The 15,253-nt window shown below is 34.4% G+C and overlaps 2 protein-coding genes and 1 long non-coding RNA gene across 4 annotated transcripts; 1 reads left to right on the top strand and 2 right to left on the bottom strand.

Moving 5' to 3' along the window:
• Positions 1–1,550: 1,550 nt before the first annotated feature.
• On the bottom strand, positions 1,551–5,463 carry LOC115721406 (protein GAMETOPHYTE DEFECTIVE 1). 2 transcript variants are annotated; one of them, XM_030650692.2, is made up of 7 exons: positions 5,295–5,463; positions 4,154–4,576; positions 3,971–4,048; positions 3,795–3,875; positions 3,015–3,169; positions 1,955–2,931; positions 1,551–1,828 (listed from the first exon to the last, which is right to left on the bottom strand). In XM_030650692.2, exons 2-7 carry the CDS (start codon positions 4,565–4,567, stop codon positions 1,704–1,706), a joined length of 1,830 nt encoding a protein of 609 aa, XP_030506552.2. In that variant the 5' UTR covers positions 4,568–4,576; positions 5,295–5,463; the 3' UTR covers positions 1,551–1,703. The 2 variants fall into 2 exon arrangements, with proteins under 2 accessions (XP_030506552.2, XP_060966952.1); XM_061110969.1 differs by having other exon boundaries at positions 4,154–4,622; positions 5,295–5,444.
• A 3,091-nt stretch (positions 5,464–8,554) lies between these two features.
• Positions 8,555–10,599, bottom strand: LOC133034053 (uncharacterized). The gene is made up of 3 exons (XR_009686013.1): positions 10,423–10,599; positions 9,643–9,706; positions 8,555–9,167 (listed from the first exon to the last, which is right to left on the bottom strand). It is a non-coding gene; the product is annotated as an uncharacterized LOC133034053 (long non-coding RNA).
• A 3,622-nt stretch (positions 10,600–14,221) lies between these two features.
• LOC115719770 (histone H4) lies at positions 14,222–15,132 on the top strand. Its single transcript, XM_030648958.2, has 2 exons — positions 14,222–14,455; positions 14,540–15,132. Exon 2 carries the CDS (start codon positions 14,558–14,560, stop codon positions 14,867–14,869), a length of 312 nt encoding a protein of 103 aa, XP_030504818.1. The 5' UTR covers positions 14,222–14,455; positions 14,540–14,557; the 3' UTR covers positions 14,870–15,132.
• The last annotated feature ends 121 nt before the right edge of the window (positions 15,133–15,253 follow it).

Below are 15,253 nucleotides of genomic sequence, written 5' to 3'. Positions count from 1 at the left end.
ACAAAGTCACACCTGACTACTTAAGTCTTAACTAATAATCAAAAGCCAAAAAGATATCTAAAGCTTCATTCGAAAAGGTAAAATGAACAACAAACAAATTTGAATAAAAGTTAATGAATCACACTTTGATGCCATTCTTTTTACCATTAGTACTCTTAAGAGTCCAAAAGCTTTTTGTTTACTTTTCCTTATAGGAAGAGAAACAACTTTTTTGCTTAATGGAATTGAAATAACTTGAAAAGGGCTACTTAGGGCCTCTCATTAGTATTACTTATGCAACCACAACCCCTGCTAGTTTGGAAAAAGTGAAAAGGAATGATGATAATGATTATGGTGTCATTAATCAACCACCATATTCAATTCATCATTAATCATAATGAGCTGCTATGTACTTTGGAATGGAATGTAAAATACCATCAACGATGATGAAATTCTTGCCTCTCCTAAATTTTATAGGGTTTATGTTCATGCATGGGGTGTTGTCGGCACGCCACCCTTCGATAGGGTGGTGGTGCTCCTAGATTGTGTGGGGCTCTATTTCTTAGTGGATCTTGTTGAGGGTGTGTTGCTTGGACTCCTGGGATGTCGATGTGGATGCGGTGGTGGGGCTTGGGCTTCTGTGTGGATCTCACTTGGGAGGGTTCTCTTCCTCTGTGAATCTCGTCGAGGGTGGGCTGTTTTGGGCTTCTCGGTGGGTGGTTGTGGTGGAGAAGCTCGGACTTTGCTGGTTTCAAAACATGGGGTAGCTTGGAGGGCAACTTTGGTTCTCTTGTGTGGTGAGGTTCACAGTTGTTGGGAGGGCAAAGGGCTTTGGGGCAATTGGTGCAGTGATGAGTGTTTTTGCTCTTAAGGAATTTGGTATCTGGTGTTGCATGGGTCCGGGGTCCTCTCGATCATAGAGAGGGTGGTGGTCATGCTTTCGTGGCTTCTTCAGCGCTGATGGCTTGGAGCTAATGGCAGGATTGCTCTGCTGATTCTGCCCGGCTCTACTTTATGAGATGACTCTTTTTTGTTTTGTTTTAGATCTAAGCTCTTCTTTCTATTATTGTTTTGGTTTGTGTTGTTTTGGCATGATTTATTCTAGGTGTTTGTTCCAATTTTTGATATTTCAAAGTTTATATCATTCTATTAGCCTAATTATCATTTGCTCAGACTTTTTGGGAAATGATTTCCTATTTTAGCTTATCAATGAATGTTTGTATTGTGTTTGGTATCTCAATTAAAAAATTATAAATTTTTTATTTTTTATTTTTTTATCGAAAAAGAAACTTTAATCTTACCCTAAAATAAATTTAATAAAGTAAAACTTCTATAATGACTATTCGATTCCTAAAGTAAAGTTTTATTTTTTGAAAATAGACAAAGATCACCTCCTAAAATAAATTTAATAAAGTAAAACTTTTATATTACCCTTATCATCCTAGTCTAGAGATCAACTTTGATAATTACTAAATTTTCTTTCCAAATATTATGTGAAGTTAAGAACATGTAACAACAGTACTTTGAAATGTTTTCCGAATAATGGAAGAGATTTCATAGTACTTCCAAAATTGAAAGCAGATCAAATTTTGATATATATAAAAGCACTGGGATATGAATTGCAAACCCAATGTGCAGGAGAAGAGAAGCAAGATACTCAGATCAAAATTTTCTATTTGAATAATGAAAATTGTCAATAGACAATGCAGATGAAAAGAGAAAAACTAAACCTGCTTACTTTTTCTTTTGCTTTTACGAGACTTTTTCTTAAAAGGAGAGGTACTCAACCTGTGCTTGAGAGGAAGTAACAAAGCTTGACGCCGCATCTTTCCTTTCGCTTTCAATTCCCCTGCATTAGATGAAATTAAACAATCTCAGACAGAAAATAACATAATTTTGGGTGAATGTATAAAACTTGTTCTTCCAGAGGCAATACAAGTAACAAACTGAATAACAATTCATAAAGAAGGTATACCTGGCGGAGATTTAACAATGGAAAGATGACTGCATTCTGCCTCAATTTGATCCTCCATTGTTTCATCTAATGGTTCACAATTTGCAACTGGTTTATTATCCTCTACAAATGGACCAAACCCAGGTTCATCGGATTGTTCCTCTTCATGTAAAGCCGAAATATTCGAGGGCAAACATTCTTCTTGATTTAAAAAGTCCTCATTCATCAGATCATCTATTGCCTCCAACGATGTATTACAGACTATAAGATTCTGTTCTTCATTAACAGCAGGAAGATCTGTAGCTTTGGAGAGAGTCAAAGTCTCTTCCTTATAGTCAACACAAAAAGCAGAATCTAAAACATCAGATTTGTTTATTACATACTCATTTGGTGAATCACAAGTTTGTGCCCGAAGCAAATCACTATCTACAGCGGGCTGACTTGGATTAATTGCTTCTACCTTCATGGCTGTTGTCAATTCTCCAATGTCTACAGAATCTGGCAAACTGTCTGTATCAGTAGAGCATAAAACTTGAGAATTTTGATTTCCAAAGGATTGTTGCTTAAATCGGGCTTCATAAAATGAAGTTGCACTTGGTTTAGGAAGATTAAGCCTGTTGTGCTGTTTAAAGTCTCCGTCTGTTGAATCTAGTACTGGAGTTGCTTCAGCAACAAAAGCAACATTTTTGCTATTATCATGTGATTGTGAATCTCCAGATATCAAATCCTTAACTTGAAATCCATGTGAAGGTAAACTTCCAATAATGGAAGTGAAATCAATGGCTTTTGAATTTTTGGATACATCATTGGAAGCAGCAAAAGACTTCTCAAGATCCTCCAACTGCAAATCCCCATCACCACTAGAGATGGGATCCCATTTAAACAAGTCACTAGACCAGGGTTTATCAGATTCAATTTGTTCTCCTGATGATATCACTTCAACCTTGATGGCATCTTTATGAAATTGTTTTTTTCTCAAAGCTTTCGTTATAAGAGCCCTGCAAGACAGTTTAAGTATAAAGATCCAAGGTCATAAAACATAGTGTCAACATATATGAGAAGCCTTTGCAAGTTATCATACCTACAATTTTTGGAAACAGCTGCCTTAGCTTGTTCAAGAGAGAGCCCAAGCAGAAATGACAAATTCGCAACATCATATGGCCCTCTTAGTTCAAAAACAGAAGAGGCAGCGCTAGAGATAATTAGATTCTTCCCTCGAGTCCAATCTACAAGTAACTGAAAGTTGAGCAGCATAAAACATAGACAATCAGTAAATATAGGCATAGCTGACTTCAACCTAAAATGAATATACGATTATGAGTAGGCCCTGTTTGAGAGAGCTTCAACATTTGTAGGAGTAGCAATGATATTGACATTCAAGAACATGGTGAATAATCCCTAAGCCACCACAGGATGTGGATCTATTAAGCAAATAGCTGAACCACAAATAATGCAAGCCAACAGCTATAGCAATCCTATTGTCATCAGGATAACAAACCTTCCTATTCATCACTAAATTTGTAAACAAGTGCACAACTTTAGCAAAAAAGACATCAAGTTCTGACACTGTAAAGCCTTAAGTGTCCTAATAATATGAAATTTCAATCACATAATGGTGCAAACTGAAATTTCATGAATCCCACAAAATAATAATATGAAACTAAAACACATATCAACATACCTTATCAAAAACTAGCAAAAAATGATTTTAAACAAACTGTTGCTCAAGCTCATGGCCAGGTCTTTACATGATAAAATTCGGGGAAAAAATATAATTCAAACTGAGATTATCCATTTTCAACATTCTTATAAACTATTTTCCATTACAGTATTATTTTCAAATAACTTCCTTAAACCTCACCTTAGCACTTGTTATCATTTGCCTCCTCGCTTGAATATCAATAATGAGGTTTGAATAGGTAATTTCGAAAAACACACCACGCTGCATCAGAAGGAGAAGAAAAAAACAAGCATGTCATACATATAATTATGTCACATAATTTTTTTTTTTTCAACTTTTCTAAAGGCGAATAAGACCTTTATAGCAGCTTTAACCATGGGCAACTTCAAACGGAAGGGCAGCTTTTCTGAGAAGTCGATCGCAATAATATCTACCTGCGAGAAGTACCCACAAATGAAGTTATTCATTTTCCGAGAAAACAAACATGCCTCATAATTAAAATGCAAATAACAACCAAAAAGATAGGAAAATCACAAAACCTCCAATCTTTCGCAGGCCTGATCGAAGATGGTCTGATTCAAGGGCCTAACAGAGACCAAATCGTAAGTCTTCAAAATAGGATTTCCAGAATTGAGAGCCTGAGCTTGAGAGGGACTATCAGCATTGACAGTAAGGCGCGTGTACTGTCGAAAAGGCGAGGCTTTTGGTACACCAAGGAGGCCACGGTGGAAATAGACAGAGGAGGCGAGAGAGGGGGAGAGCTTGAGGAGAGAAGAGAGAGTAAGAAGGGGAATGGAGCAACGATCACGTTCTGACATCACACCCTTGATGGTACGGGTGTAAGCAACTCCGGAGTAACCGAGCTCCATGGCCATAGTAGCTAGCTTGATCCGAGTAGCCTTATCAGACGGCAAGGCCTCCAAATATGGTATATTGAGATCAAAGAAACCCATTCCTACTCCCTGCAGAATGAGGGTTTAAGGCTTCAATTCAGGGTTTTAGTCTTTGCTAAACAACCATAAACTTTTTTTTATCAGTAGCTTAGAAGTGAAATTTTGAAAAAATAACATTGTTACACGAAAGGTGTAGGAGTTATCATCCAAGAAAACTCATCATGATCATTGGTCATATACTCACAATGAAAACACAGATAGCACAAACCAAATTAAAGTCAAACATATCAGGAAATTGTGCAAACCCAAAGATAGTTAAGAACATGGAGACAGTACAAAACTCTAAAAACATAACAGTGCAAAAATGTTATGTGAGAATTGTGCCTATGAACATAAAAAACACTCAAAACTAACCAGAAGAACATAAAACATTGTATTTTAGGCTCTATAAAGATAAAAATATATCTATATATATATGTCTACGTTAAAAATTAATTAATAAATAAATAAAGGGAAAAACAAAGAAGAAAAACACAACAAAATTCCAATGAGTCATTTTTACAAACACATGGTATGCATCAAAAAATAAGGTGTTCATATTTTCAGTCTATGATGAAATCCCAAATTTAATATGCATTACCATATATGAAAATACTAAGGAAAAAAAAAACTCTGGATTGAAGAATGTGCAAGGGAACAAATCTCCAGTTCAAAGAAGTTTTGTACAAAGCAAAAAAGAATACAAAAAACAAAAATGGAAAAAACGAAATAGAAGTTGGAGAGTTACGTGTTTGAAGAAGTTAGAAGGCGAAGGTGAGGGTGGCGGAAGAGAGTGAGCGGCGGAGGTCCGACGGTAGCGGGAGATGTGGGTTGTTTTGTTCCCTCCTTCCTCTCTTCTCCAACTCCACTCTTAAAAAATTACATTTTTACTTCTTTTTTTCCTTTTAAACAATTGTAAACTTAAATATTTTTTCTCGCGAACTTTGATATGTACCAAATCATACTCTCTGAATTTTTTTTGCCGTTAGAAATTTTCTTAAACTATAGAGATTGTTAAATTTAAGGACTTTTATCTAATTTCATTCAATTTTACTATTCCATTGATTGTTTATATACTAAACTATGCTCCCCGAACTTTATATCTACCAAATCATGTCCCTCAAATTTTGATATGTACTAAATCATGCCCTTGAACTTTCATCCATATTAGAATTTTTTTTTAGACAAAAGTCCTTGAATCTAACAATCTCAATAATTCAGTGGAATAGGGACATGATTTGATACAACTAATATCCATTTGCAACTAATAGGGTACCTGTCAGGAGTAAGATAACAATATTCCAAGTTTTTTTTCAAGGGCTTTCTTCACAATGGTTGGAAGAATACATGCCATGAGAACTTTTAGTTTTTGAATGCTATATTTGGCTATGGTTTGCATGGGGTATTCATTTGTGATAGGAGGACAAAAGGAGTAGATGATGAGGAAGAAAGAGATGGATATGAGATATGAGAGTGAGGGGAAACTATTTGGGAGGAGGAAGACTGAGATACAGTTTCAGATTGACAGAGAGGGAAAAAAGAGTTTGATGATGATGAAGGTGTTGAAGAGGAATTAGGTGGTGTTTCAGGTACAATGGGAAATGACACAACAAGTGTTGTGTTGGATTTTGTGCCTTAAATAAAACTCATTTCAATATAATCAAGTTTAATAATTAATAAAAGATAAGAAATCATTTTATGTTACATGGTTCACATGATTTATTTCATAATTATATACTTAATGTTTAAATTCTATTAAGTCCATAACATATATATATTTGTTCATGATTATAGTATTGTCAGCACAGTGAAATGTAATCATGATTGTATGTTCAAAAGTTTAATTTTCATGATTTGTCAGTTCACTGGATTTAGACTGATATGATAATCCGCGATAATGTAATACTTACACCTTGTATACGTGTTATGTCATTTCCAAGGTATTGGCAAAGTTTACCAGTATCAGATGTATGGAGTATACATTAGATTGGACCGACATTAATTTTGAATAAGATATTATAAACTTACCGTTATATCTTTCTAAGTCAATATCACTGGTTGATCTTAAGTTTATGGATCTTAATCCTGATATGGTTAGGTTCAACTTAGTTGTATTACTTATGTTCTTCAAGTTTTTTGTGGATGCTAACCAATAGTTTTGGCAGATATTTACATTTTGAGAACGTGGTAGTTCAATTGAATGGGAACGCTAAACATAGATATGGAATCTATAGCTTCTATAAGTATTTAGAAGTGAAACGATGATTTTCTTTGAGCTTGGCTTAAAAGAGATAAATGATTGAGGTCTCATTTCAGTAATTATATTAGTTTGCTGAAATATCATTTATAGGTAGCTAAGTATTTTTAGTATAAAATACATTTTAAAGGGTAGAACGCTAAATTTGTCCCTATTCAATGTAGATCATCTATAGAGGATCTTTGACTATTAGGATTGTAACAATGGATAATCATAACGTAATTATATATTGGTACATATAAAGCGTTATATATAATTGAGACTGATATTCAATTCCGAATCTATATGCAAGGAGGAATCAATAAGTTAGGAAATTTACTTTGTAAATTCTATATCTACTTATTGGGAGCTCTGTTATATAGGCACATGGTCCCCTCATTAGTTGAGATAATACTGCTTACAAACTCAATTAATTAGTTTTAATTAATCAATTATAATTCTAAAATTAGACTATGTCTTATTTATGAATTTTCACTAAGCAAGAGTTCAATTGTGAAGAAAAGAGATTTTGGGGTCTATTTGTTAATTAAGAAACTTTGCATGGTCTAATTAATAAATAATATAAATGGTAATTTTATTTGATAATTAAGTATAATTATTAAATAAATAGTTTTGGCATTTATAGGATTGAAATTAAAAATATGGTATTATTGAAGGAAGAATAACTGGTTGAAATAAAGTGGCAAAATTGTAACTAGAGATTGGTCCTTTTAGTTGTCGGCCACTCTAGTGATTTTTGCCTAATATTTTACTTTAATCCATATAATTTAAACCTTATCCCTAGTTGAAACACTATAAAAGGAACATGATGCTCTCATCTCATCTAACTATTGCTTTCAATCAAATCAAACCTAGTTTTTCTTTTCTGACAACTAGTAGATGGGAGAGTTCATTCTATAGTAATTTTGCCTCCTTCATTGTTCTTCCTCCTATTCGACCTATAGTGATAGAGTGTCATGTCCACACATAGCAAGTCAAGTACTCAATCATAGTGCGGAAGACGGTGGTAACCAACCCGAATGAGAGAAAGAGATCCATGCTCAGATCTTGATAATACTCCGTGATAGAAGGGAACAAGGGTTAAAGATCTGAGCGGAAGGAGTCATTATATTCCGCTGCAATCAATGTAAGCTTTTCTAAACTCTTACGTGTTTAATTTCATTGTTTTAGAGATATTCATATTTAGGATGTTAATTCAACATATTTGTTAATAAATCTAGATCTTGGTAAAATATTCCCAACATGGTGATGCATTAGGTACAGTAGGAGCAGGTGATGAAGATGTGTGAGATGATTCTGCAGACTTTTTTGTAAGAAAAATCATTTTCATTGAAGAGTACATTCCTGGACATATAAACTCTACCATCAGGAGGGAGGCAGTTATAGCCTTTTTGTGTAAGGTCTGAGATTTGAAAAACATAGACAACCAAAAGTTTTGATAGTAGAGTAAATTGGTATTGTTTGAAATAATTTTTCATGAAGGGTAAGCTTGTGTAGCACACGAGTAGGAAGTTTATTGATTAAGTATGCAACAACACTATAGGCTTCATTTCAACATTTTAAAGGTAAACTAGAGTGTGCAAATAGAGTTAAACCAGTTTTCACAATGTGTCTATGCTTTCTTTCAACTACACCATTTTGCTCATGAGAATGAGGACATGTTACTCTATGAATAATATCATTACTCTCTAAGAGGTTTGTAAACGATCTGAACTCCCCACCCCAGTCATATTGAATTTATTTTATTTTTAAATTAAGTTGAAGTGCAATTTGTGTTTTGAACTTTTTAAAAGTAGGAAGAGCCTCATCTTTTATTTTAAGAACATAAATCTATGTGTACCTAAAAAGATAAATCCATGCGTAATAAGCATCAACAAAGCTTATGTAATAATATATATAGCCATTGAAAGAGTCTATAGGGGTAGAGCCCCATAGATCAGTATGTAAGAGTTTAAGTGGGGTTGTATAAACTGTTTCTGAGATAGAAAAATGAAGTTTATGATGCTTTCCAAGATAGCAAGCTGTAACGCCCTAAATAATTAGGCACGCTACCCAAAATGCTTACGAAACCCTAATCCCCTAATCGGGATTACTAATTAAAATAGCGCAGAATTTAAACTTTTATATTAAACAGACTGAAAATAAACTTGTAATATATTTAAACTTTTCAAAATAGTTGGGATCCCAAAAATATTTACAAACTTATTACAAGTTCTTTCTTACTAGCCGACCTAAGCGGCAAAACAGAATACAAAAGTCAACACTGTTAGACCCATAACCCGCTTGGTCTGAAGTGGCGTGAACATGTACATTCTTCGTCTGCTCCTGAAACTCATGGCTGATCAGCTAATGCCTTACCCTTTCCTGCACAGTAGAGCACCCGTGAGCCAAGCCCAGCAAGACAGTATAAATCATAACAAATATAATATGCTCATTCTCATATATGTCTGTATAGCACAGACCTGATCACTATATTAACATGCCCATTTATGTCTACGTGGCGTAGACCTATGTGTTGCGCTCACACATCTAATTAAATCTACGTGACGTAGACCCACGTGTTGCTCTCACACGTCTAAATACATTAAGGCCTTAGAAGTGGTTCATCTCGGTTATGTGTACCGAGTCCAACCTGATTATGCCTTGAGCGCATAATCCTTAAATTTCATTTCAATTAACATGCATGGCATTTATACACATATTCCACTAGGGTAATAACCATAGGCTAACAAACCGTTCCTATTAGGGTAATAACCCTAATCCCGGTTACAATAACTCACATATATCATATTCACATAAGCGCCACTGCGCTTACTCTACGTGCAAATTACTGTCTTACCTGTTGTCCAGCTATAGAAGGAGATTCCGAATCCCCGGGTGCTCCTGATCAGGTGCCGGTAATCCTAGTCACACAAATCCGGGATAATTCACACTTAGGGTTAACCCCTGATTTTCCACTCAATAAAATTAAAGCATGGCATTTACAATATAGATAATCACATAGAGCTCAAAAAGAGCTTTCCAACGGTATAAAGAACGTCCCAAACGGAGTCCCGAGTCAAAAGTTATGGCCAAAACAAAATTGGGAAAAATATGGCTCTCTGCTGGGTTTTATGGCCGCGGCGACCATAGATCTGGCCGCGGCCACTGGGTTCGAAAAACCCAGAAAACCAGATTTTAAGGTCTAAACATGCCCACTTTACCATATATTCGAACCTTAATCAATCCATACCCAAAATTAACTTCTTACAGATAAGAATCATCACAACAGAGAGCTAAAACAACAATAACCCTCAAAATCCAAACTACACAATCAATTCTAAATCATGCATTGAACTAAGAAAACTCAAGCTCAAGAACTTGAGCTTCAACCCAAAACTCACACCTAATTCCAGCAACAACCAGCCACAAGCAACAAATAAATAAACAAATTCAAGCTTGAAAATACCCATGATTTATTCTCTAAACTTAATCCACACAAGTCAAGAGATTTAACACACAAACTAACAAAATCAAGCACCCTTTTCACAACACATGCATAATCAAAACCAAATAACCTAAACATGTTTCTACCACAACATTTCAGCAAGGGAAACATAATTTAAAACCAAGAAACTACCTCAAACACTTGCACAATTAAGCCTCAAGCCTTCAACACCTTTCTTTCAACCCACAAGCTTCAAATCAAGCTCCAATTTTCACAACTCAAGTTGAAATACATCAAGAGGGTAAGAGAGGGAGAGGGTTCGGGTGAGAGAGGGATAATACCAGAAAATACATTTCAATTTCTCTCAAAATCCATTAAATTCAATATAACCCAATAATGGTCAAATGACCATTTTGCCCTTAGGGCTATAAAACATACATATTCATTTCCAAGGGCATAAATGCCATTTCACACTCAAATATCGCCAAATAAATTTTAGATTATCACATATCAAATAAAATGCTAAATAATCAATTCAATTTACATTTCGGGTTCGAACCCAGTTCGGCCCGAAATTCCCGGGTGTGACTATACCGCGCTAACCTGTCAGAACACACTTAAAAAGACAACACAGGCATACTATATAATAATATAGTTCTATTAAGCACGTAATTAAATTAATCTCAACAATTTACCCTTCTCGGGTCATAATTACCAAAATGCCCCTGGCTCACCAACGGGGTCTTTAACATGTTAAATTTCATATAATTTCACATATGTTGAACTATATAATAATATAATTCCTCAATTAACTCATAATTATCTAGTTAGGGTTTTGCTAATCCTTTTCTTAATCCCGGGTATTACACAAGCAGTTCAAAGATAAAAGTCAATTTTCTTAATGTTGGATTTTTCCATTACAGACATAATAGTGGATTTAGATGGGTAGCCTAACCTGTTATTCCACAAAGTAAATTTTGACATAGGTAAATTTGAAATGGAATTAAAACATTGAAAGCTAGTGTCATTACTAGGAGTTGAGGAGTGATGTGATGACTTATCAACATGATTAAAGTTGGACTGAGATGAAAGAGTAAGGTGATAAAATTTGTAAAGTCTTTTTTCAACATTCCCAACCAGTAAAGTCTTCATATTGACATGATCTTTGACACAACAGTGATAATTAGGATGCAATTCAAAGAAGACGTGGTTATCTTTAGGAAACTAATTAACACTAATAAGGTTTTTAGTGATAGCATGTACATGAAGAAGATTATGTAAATAGAGAGGTTGAGAATTGAAAGGAGATTTAATAGGAGAAGAACCAGTGGGTATAATACGCAAACCTGAGCCATTTCCCATACATATGGTTTGAACCTTGGAATTATTTAGCACTTTGCAGATTGGTGACATCTAGAGTGAGATGATGAGTTACTCTAAAATCAAGGTACCAACTCGAGTCATTGACTGTCTCATGAGTAGCAAGCACGACCTGCATCTTAGCAACATTTACAGATCCACCATTGAATGATTAAAAGGACTCAAGGCGAGTGAAAATTTTATTGAATTTGTAGAAACACTTGTTGACCATTTGTCCTTGTTTGTAACATAGTGTATATTAGGGTTTAAGATTGAAGGATCCACGACCACCAGGACGTGTGCCGCAAAAACCACCTCGAGAAGGTCAGAATGGCTGAGAGAAAGGTGGATAGAGTGGAGGAGGAAGAAATTCATAACTGTTGTACAAAGGACTAGGATAAGATCCAAACATAGGATAACCAACTCGAGGAGGAAAATGCATACATCTACCAACATTGGATGTTGGAATAGATGGAGGAGCAGAGGAAGAAAATTCAGGTTGAGACAAGAAATTCTTTGATTGAGCTACAAGATTTACTTATGGTTTGGCAATGTTGAGTTCAGAGTCATTAATTTCATTTCACACTTCTTGAGCCATCAGCAAACATTCAAATTTAGCGACAGAATAAGCATCTTTTCAAATCGAGAGTGAAATTATGAATACACTATAGCTTCGATATGATCTTGAGTGGAGAGAACATGGCTGATTGATGCTAGTGAGTCTACAAGATGCTTAATCTTGAGTAGATAGTCATTAAGAGATCATGTTAGCTTAGTTTTGCAAAGTTGAGTGCAAAATTGGCCGATCTTTGCACGATTTTAAGTAGAGTAGTACTCTTCAAGATTGGATTGGATCTCAGCAGCTATGTTGCAGCCAACCATTCAAGTGAGGATCTTCTCGGACATCAAAGATAAGAGCCAAGAAACTAGAAGATTGTCCTAGATGTCATATTCAATGAATTCTTTATAAATTCAATTGCTGAGTTCATCTTCAGTTGTGAGGAATTCAGGTGGACCACATTTTGTATCAAGAAACTTGATAAGACGATGGCTTTTGATGGCTACATAGACTTGATGACGCCATGGAAGATAGTTGTTTTCATCGAGTTTGACAAATAACGGGTGATTGAAAGTGAGATTGGTTGTTTTTGGCAACTAATTGGAGGAAAGACTTTAGAGATTTAAGCTAAATTAGCCACGGAGGAATGAGAAGACCAGTTTAAATATTTGATACTATGTTGAACGAGAAGAGCAAGAGAGATCAAAACCAAAAGTAAATAAAACTAGTGAATTGTATTGATCTGAATTACCGATTACACCAATTCTATAAGTTAGCTTTTATATACAAAGCTAAGTGAAAAGAAATTAGTTACAAAAAAAAGTTAGTTACAATCAAGAGTGGAGGTGAGTTGGAGTGATAACTTATTGTAACAGAAAACTAACTAAAGTACCTAACTAATTTTTTATTTAACAAGGAGTAGTGTAGGTCCTATGTTTTCTCAATCTTTAAGCAAAAATAAAAATTAGAGCCCAATAAAAAAATCAAGTTGCTGGAATCTGGACTCTAACTTTCAGTTATTGCTTCATTCAAATTACTATTAAGGTGTAACATATATTTAGTAATATATGTATTATTTTTTATTTTAATTCTATTTTTGTTTTTTTTTAAAAATGGGGCCTGAGTGGTCCTCTCATTCTTCTTACTCAGGATTTCCTTGCATGCGAGACTCTCAAATAAGAAGTGAGAGTTTCTTAAAATTCGAGTTTCTTATTGAGTCTAACTAAAAGTTTGGTTAGATACTAAAAATTAAAAATATTTTTATTTTAATTTAATTAAAAAAAATTTACTTCTCTTTACTTATTTTTGTTGGTTTGTCATGAAGTGTCGGTGGGAAGAAATCAAATCAGAATTATTCTAAAGTTCTATTCTACTGTTTAGTTTGTAGTATAAAAGGTTGTAAATTTTATACCACCGTCTGTGGATTAGTTATAGAGTTGGACGTTTTTAATTTTTTTATGTCAGGAAACTAATTTTATTTTTTTTTCTAAAGGAAAAATAATTTTTGTCGGAGAAATTCCTTTTTCATTTACAATTTTTGACTCAATAAAGTCAATGTCTAATTAAGATTTTTATCATAAATTTAAACATCTATCAAATTATATTTTTTGAATTTTTTAAATTATTTAAACATGACTTAATAAAAATTTGTTATGAACATAAGTATTGAAGAGACACAATTTAATACATGTAAAAATTTAAAGACACAATTTAATATATATCAAAATTAAAAGATACAATTTAGTACAAGAATAATTATCACATCATTAATATAGTTAAACTAAAAAATTCTTAAATTTAATGATTTAAAAATAAATTTTAACAACTTAAAAAATTTAAAAAACATAATTTAATAAATATTAACCTCTAACAACAAAAATTCTAACTAACTAAATATAATCTCATAAAAATTGACAAAACTTAATTTGAAATTGGATGAGACAAATATTGGTCTAAAATGGGCCAAAGCAAAGTGACAACTGTCCCCTTCAACTTTAGTCTCTCAAAATCCAAACCAAACAAAACACATCTCTAAATAATTCAATATTTCCCCCCTAAAGGAAAAAACACAATCAAGCGCCAAAATCCACCACTCACGAATCCACGTCATCGATCTGCAACTAAACTTCCAATCCATCTCAACCGTCCATTCAAAACCATCCACGGTCCAAAACCCTTCTAAAACCCATTCAACGGATCAGGACCATTTCTCCAAACTCAAAACCACTCCTATAAATACCAATAAATCGTCCCAAAATTCCCAAAACACAGTTCTTTCTCTTTGGAAAAACTTTCCCATTTCCTAAGGTACAGCTCTAAAATTGGATTCAATTTCGGTCTCAATTTTCGAAATTTCATTCTAATCTTGTTTTGTTTCGGTTTCAATTTCAGAATCTTGAGTCTTCAACAATGTCTGGGCGTGGAAAAGGAGGAAAGGGTTTGGGCAAGGGAGGTGCGAAGAGGCATCGCAAAGTGCTTCGTGATAACATCCAGGGTATCACCAAGCCAGCAATTCGGCGATTGGCTCGACGAGGTGGTGTGAAGCGTATCAGTGGTCTTATCTACGAAGAGACCCGTGGAGTTCTCAAGATCTTCTTGGAGAATGTTATTCGTGATGCTGTCACTTACACTGAGCACGCCAGGAGGAAGACTGTGACTGCCATGGACGTTGTTTATGCACTCAAGAGACAAGGCAGGACTCTCTACGGTTTTGGAGGTTAAAAGCTTTTTCTTTGATGTTGAAATTTAAAGTCTTGCTGTCAAGAAAGATTTGGGTCGTTTTTTGGGGAAGAATGGGTGGTGTTTTTGTATGGGGGTGTTAATGTTGTTAGGTTATTAGATTTTTCTATTTGTAATTATTAGTTATTGGGATTTTGTTGGGTTGTTCTTGATTGTAATTTCTAATATCTTGTTGGGTATTGAATCTTCAATGGCAATGGCAATGGCAATTCAATTTCAATCCAATTTATCATTTTAGTACCCAATTTTGGAGCAATATCTTTCAGTTTGTTGGATATGTTTTCGCCTAGATTTGTAGGCTGTTTTGGCATTGTTGTGTTCAATTTCGCAGAAGAAACAATTTTAATGGTAACTGACAACGAAAGG

Source organism: Cannabis sativa, chromosome 2, assembly GCF_029168945.1.
Source record: "Cannabis sativa cultivar Pink pepper isolate KNU-18-1 chromosome 2, ASM2916894v1, whole genome shotgun sequence".
NCBI lineage: Eukaryota > Viridiplantae > Streptophyta > Magnoliopsida > Rosales > Cannabaceae > Cannabis > Cannabis sativa.
The sequence above is the reverse complement of the archived record's forward strand: the minus strand, read 5'-3'. Positions and strand labels throughout refer to the sequence as shown.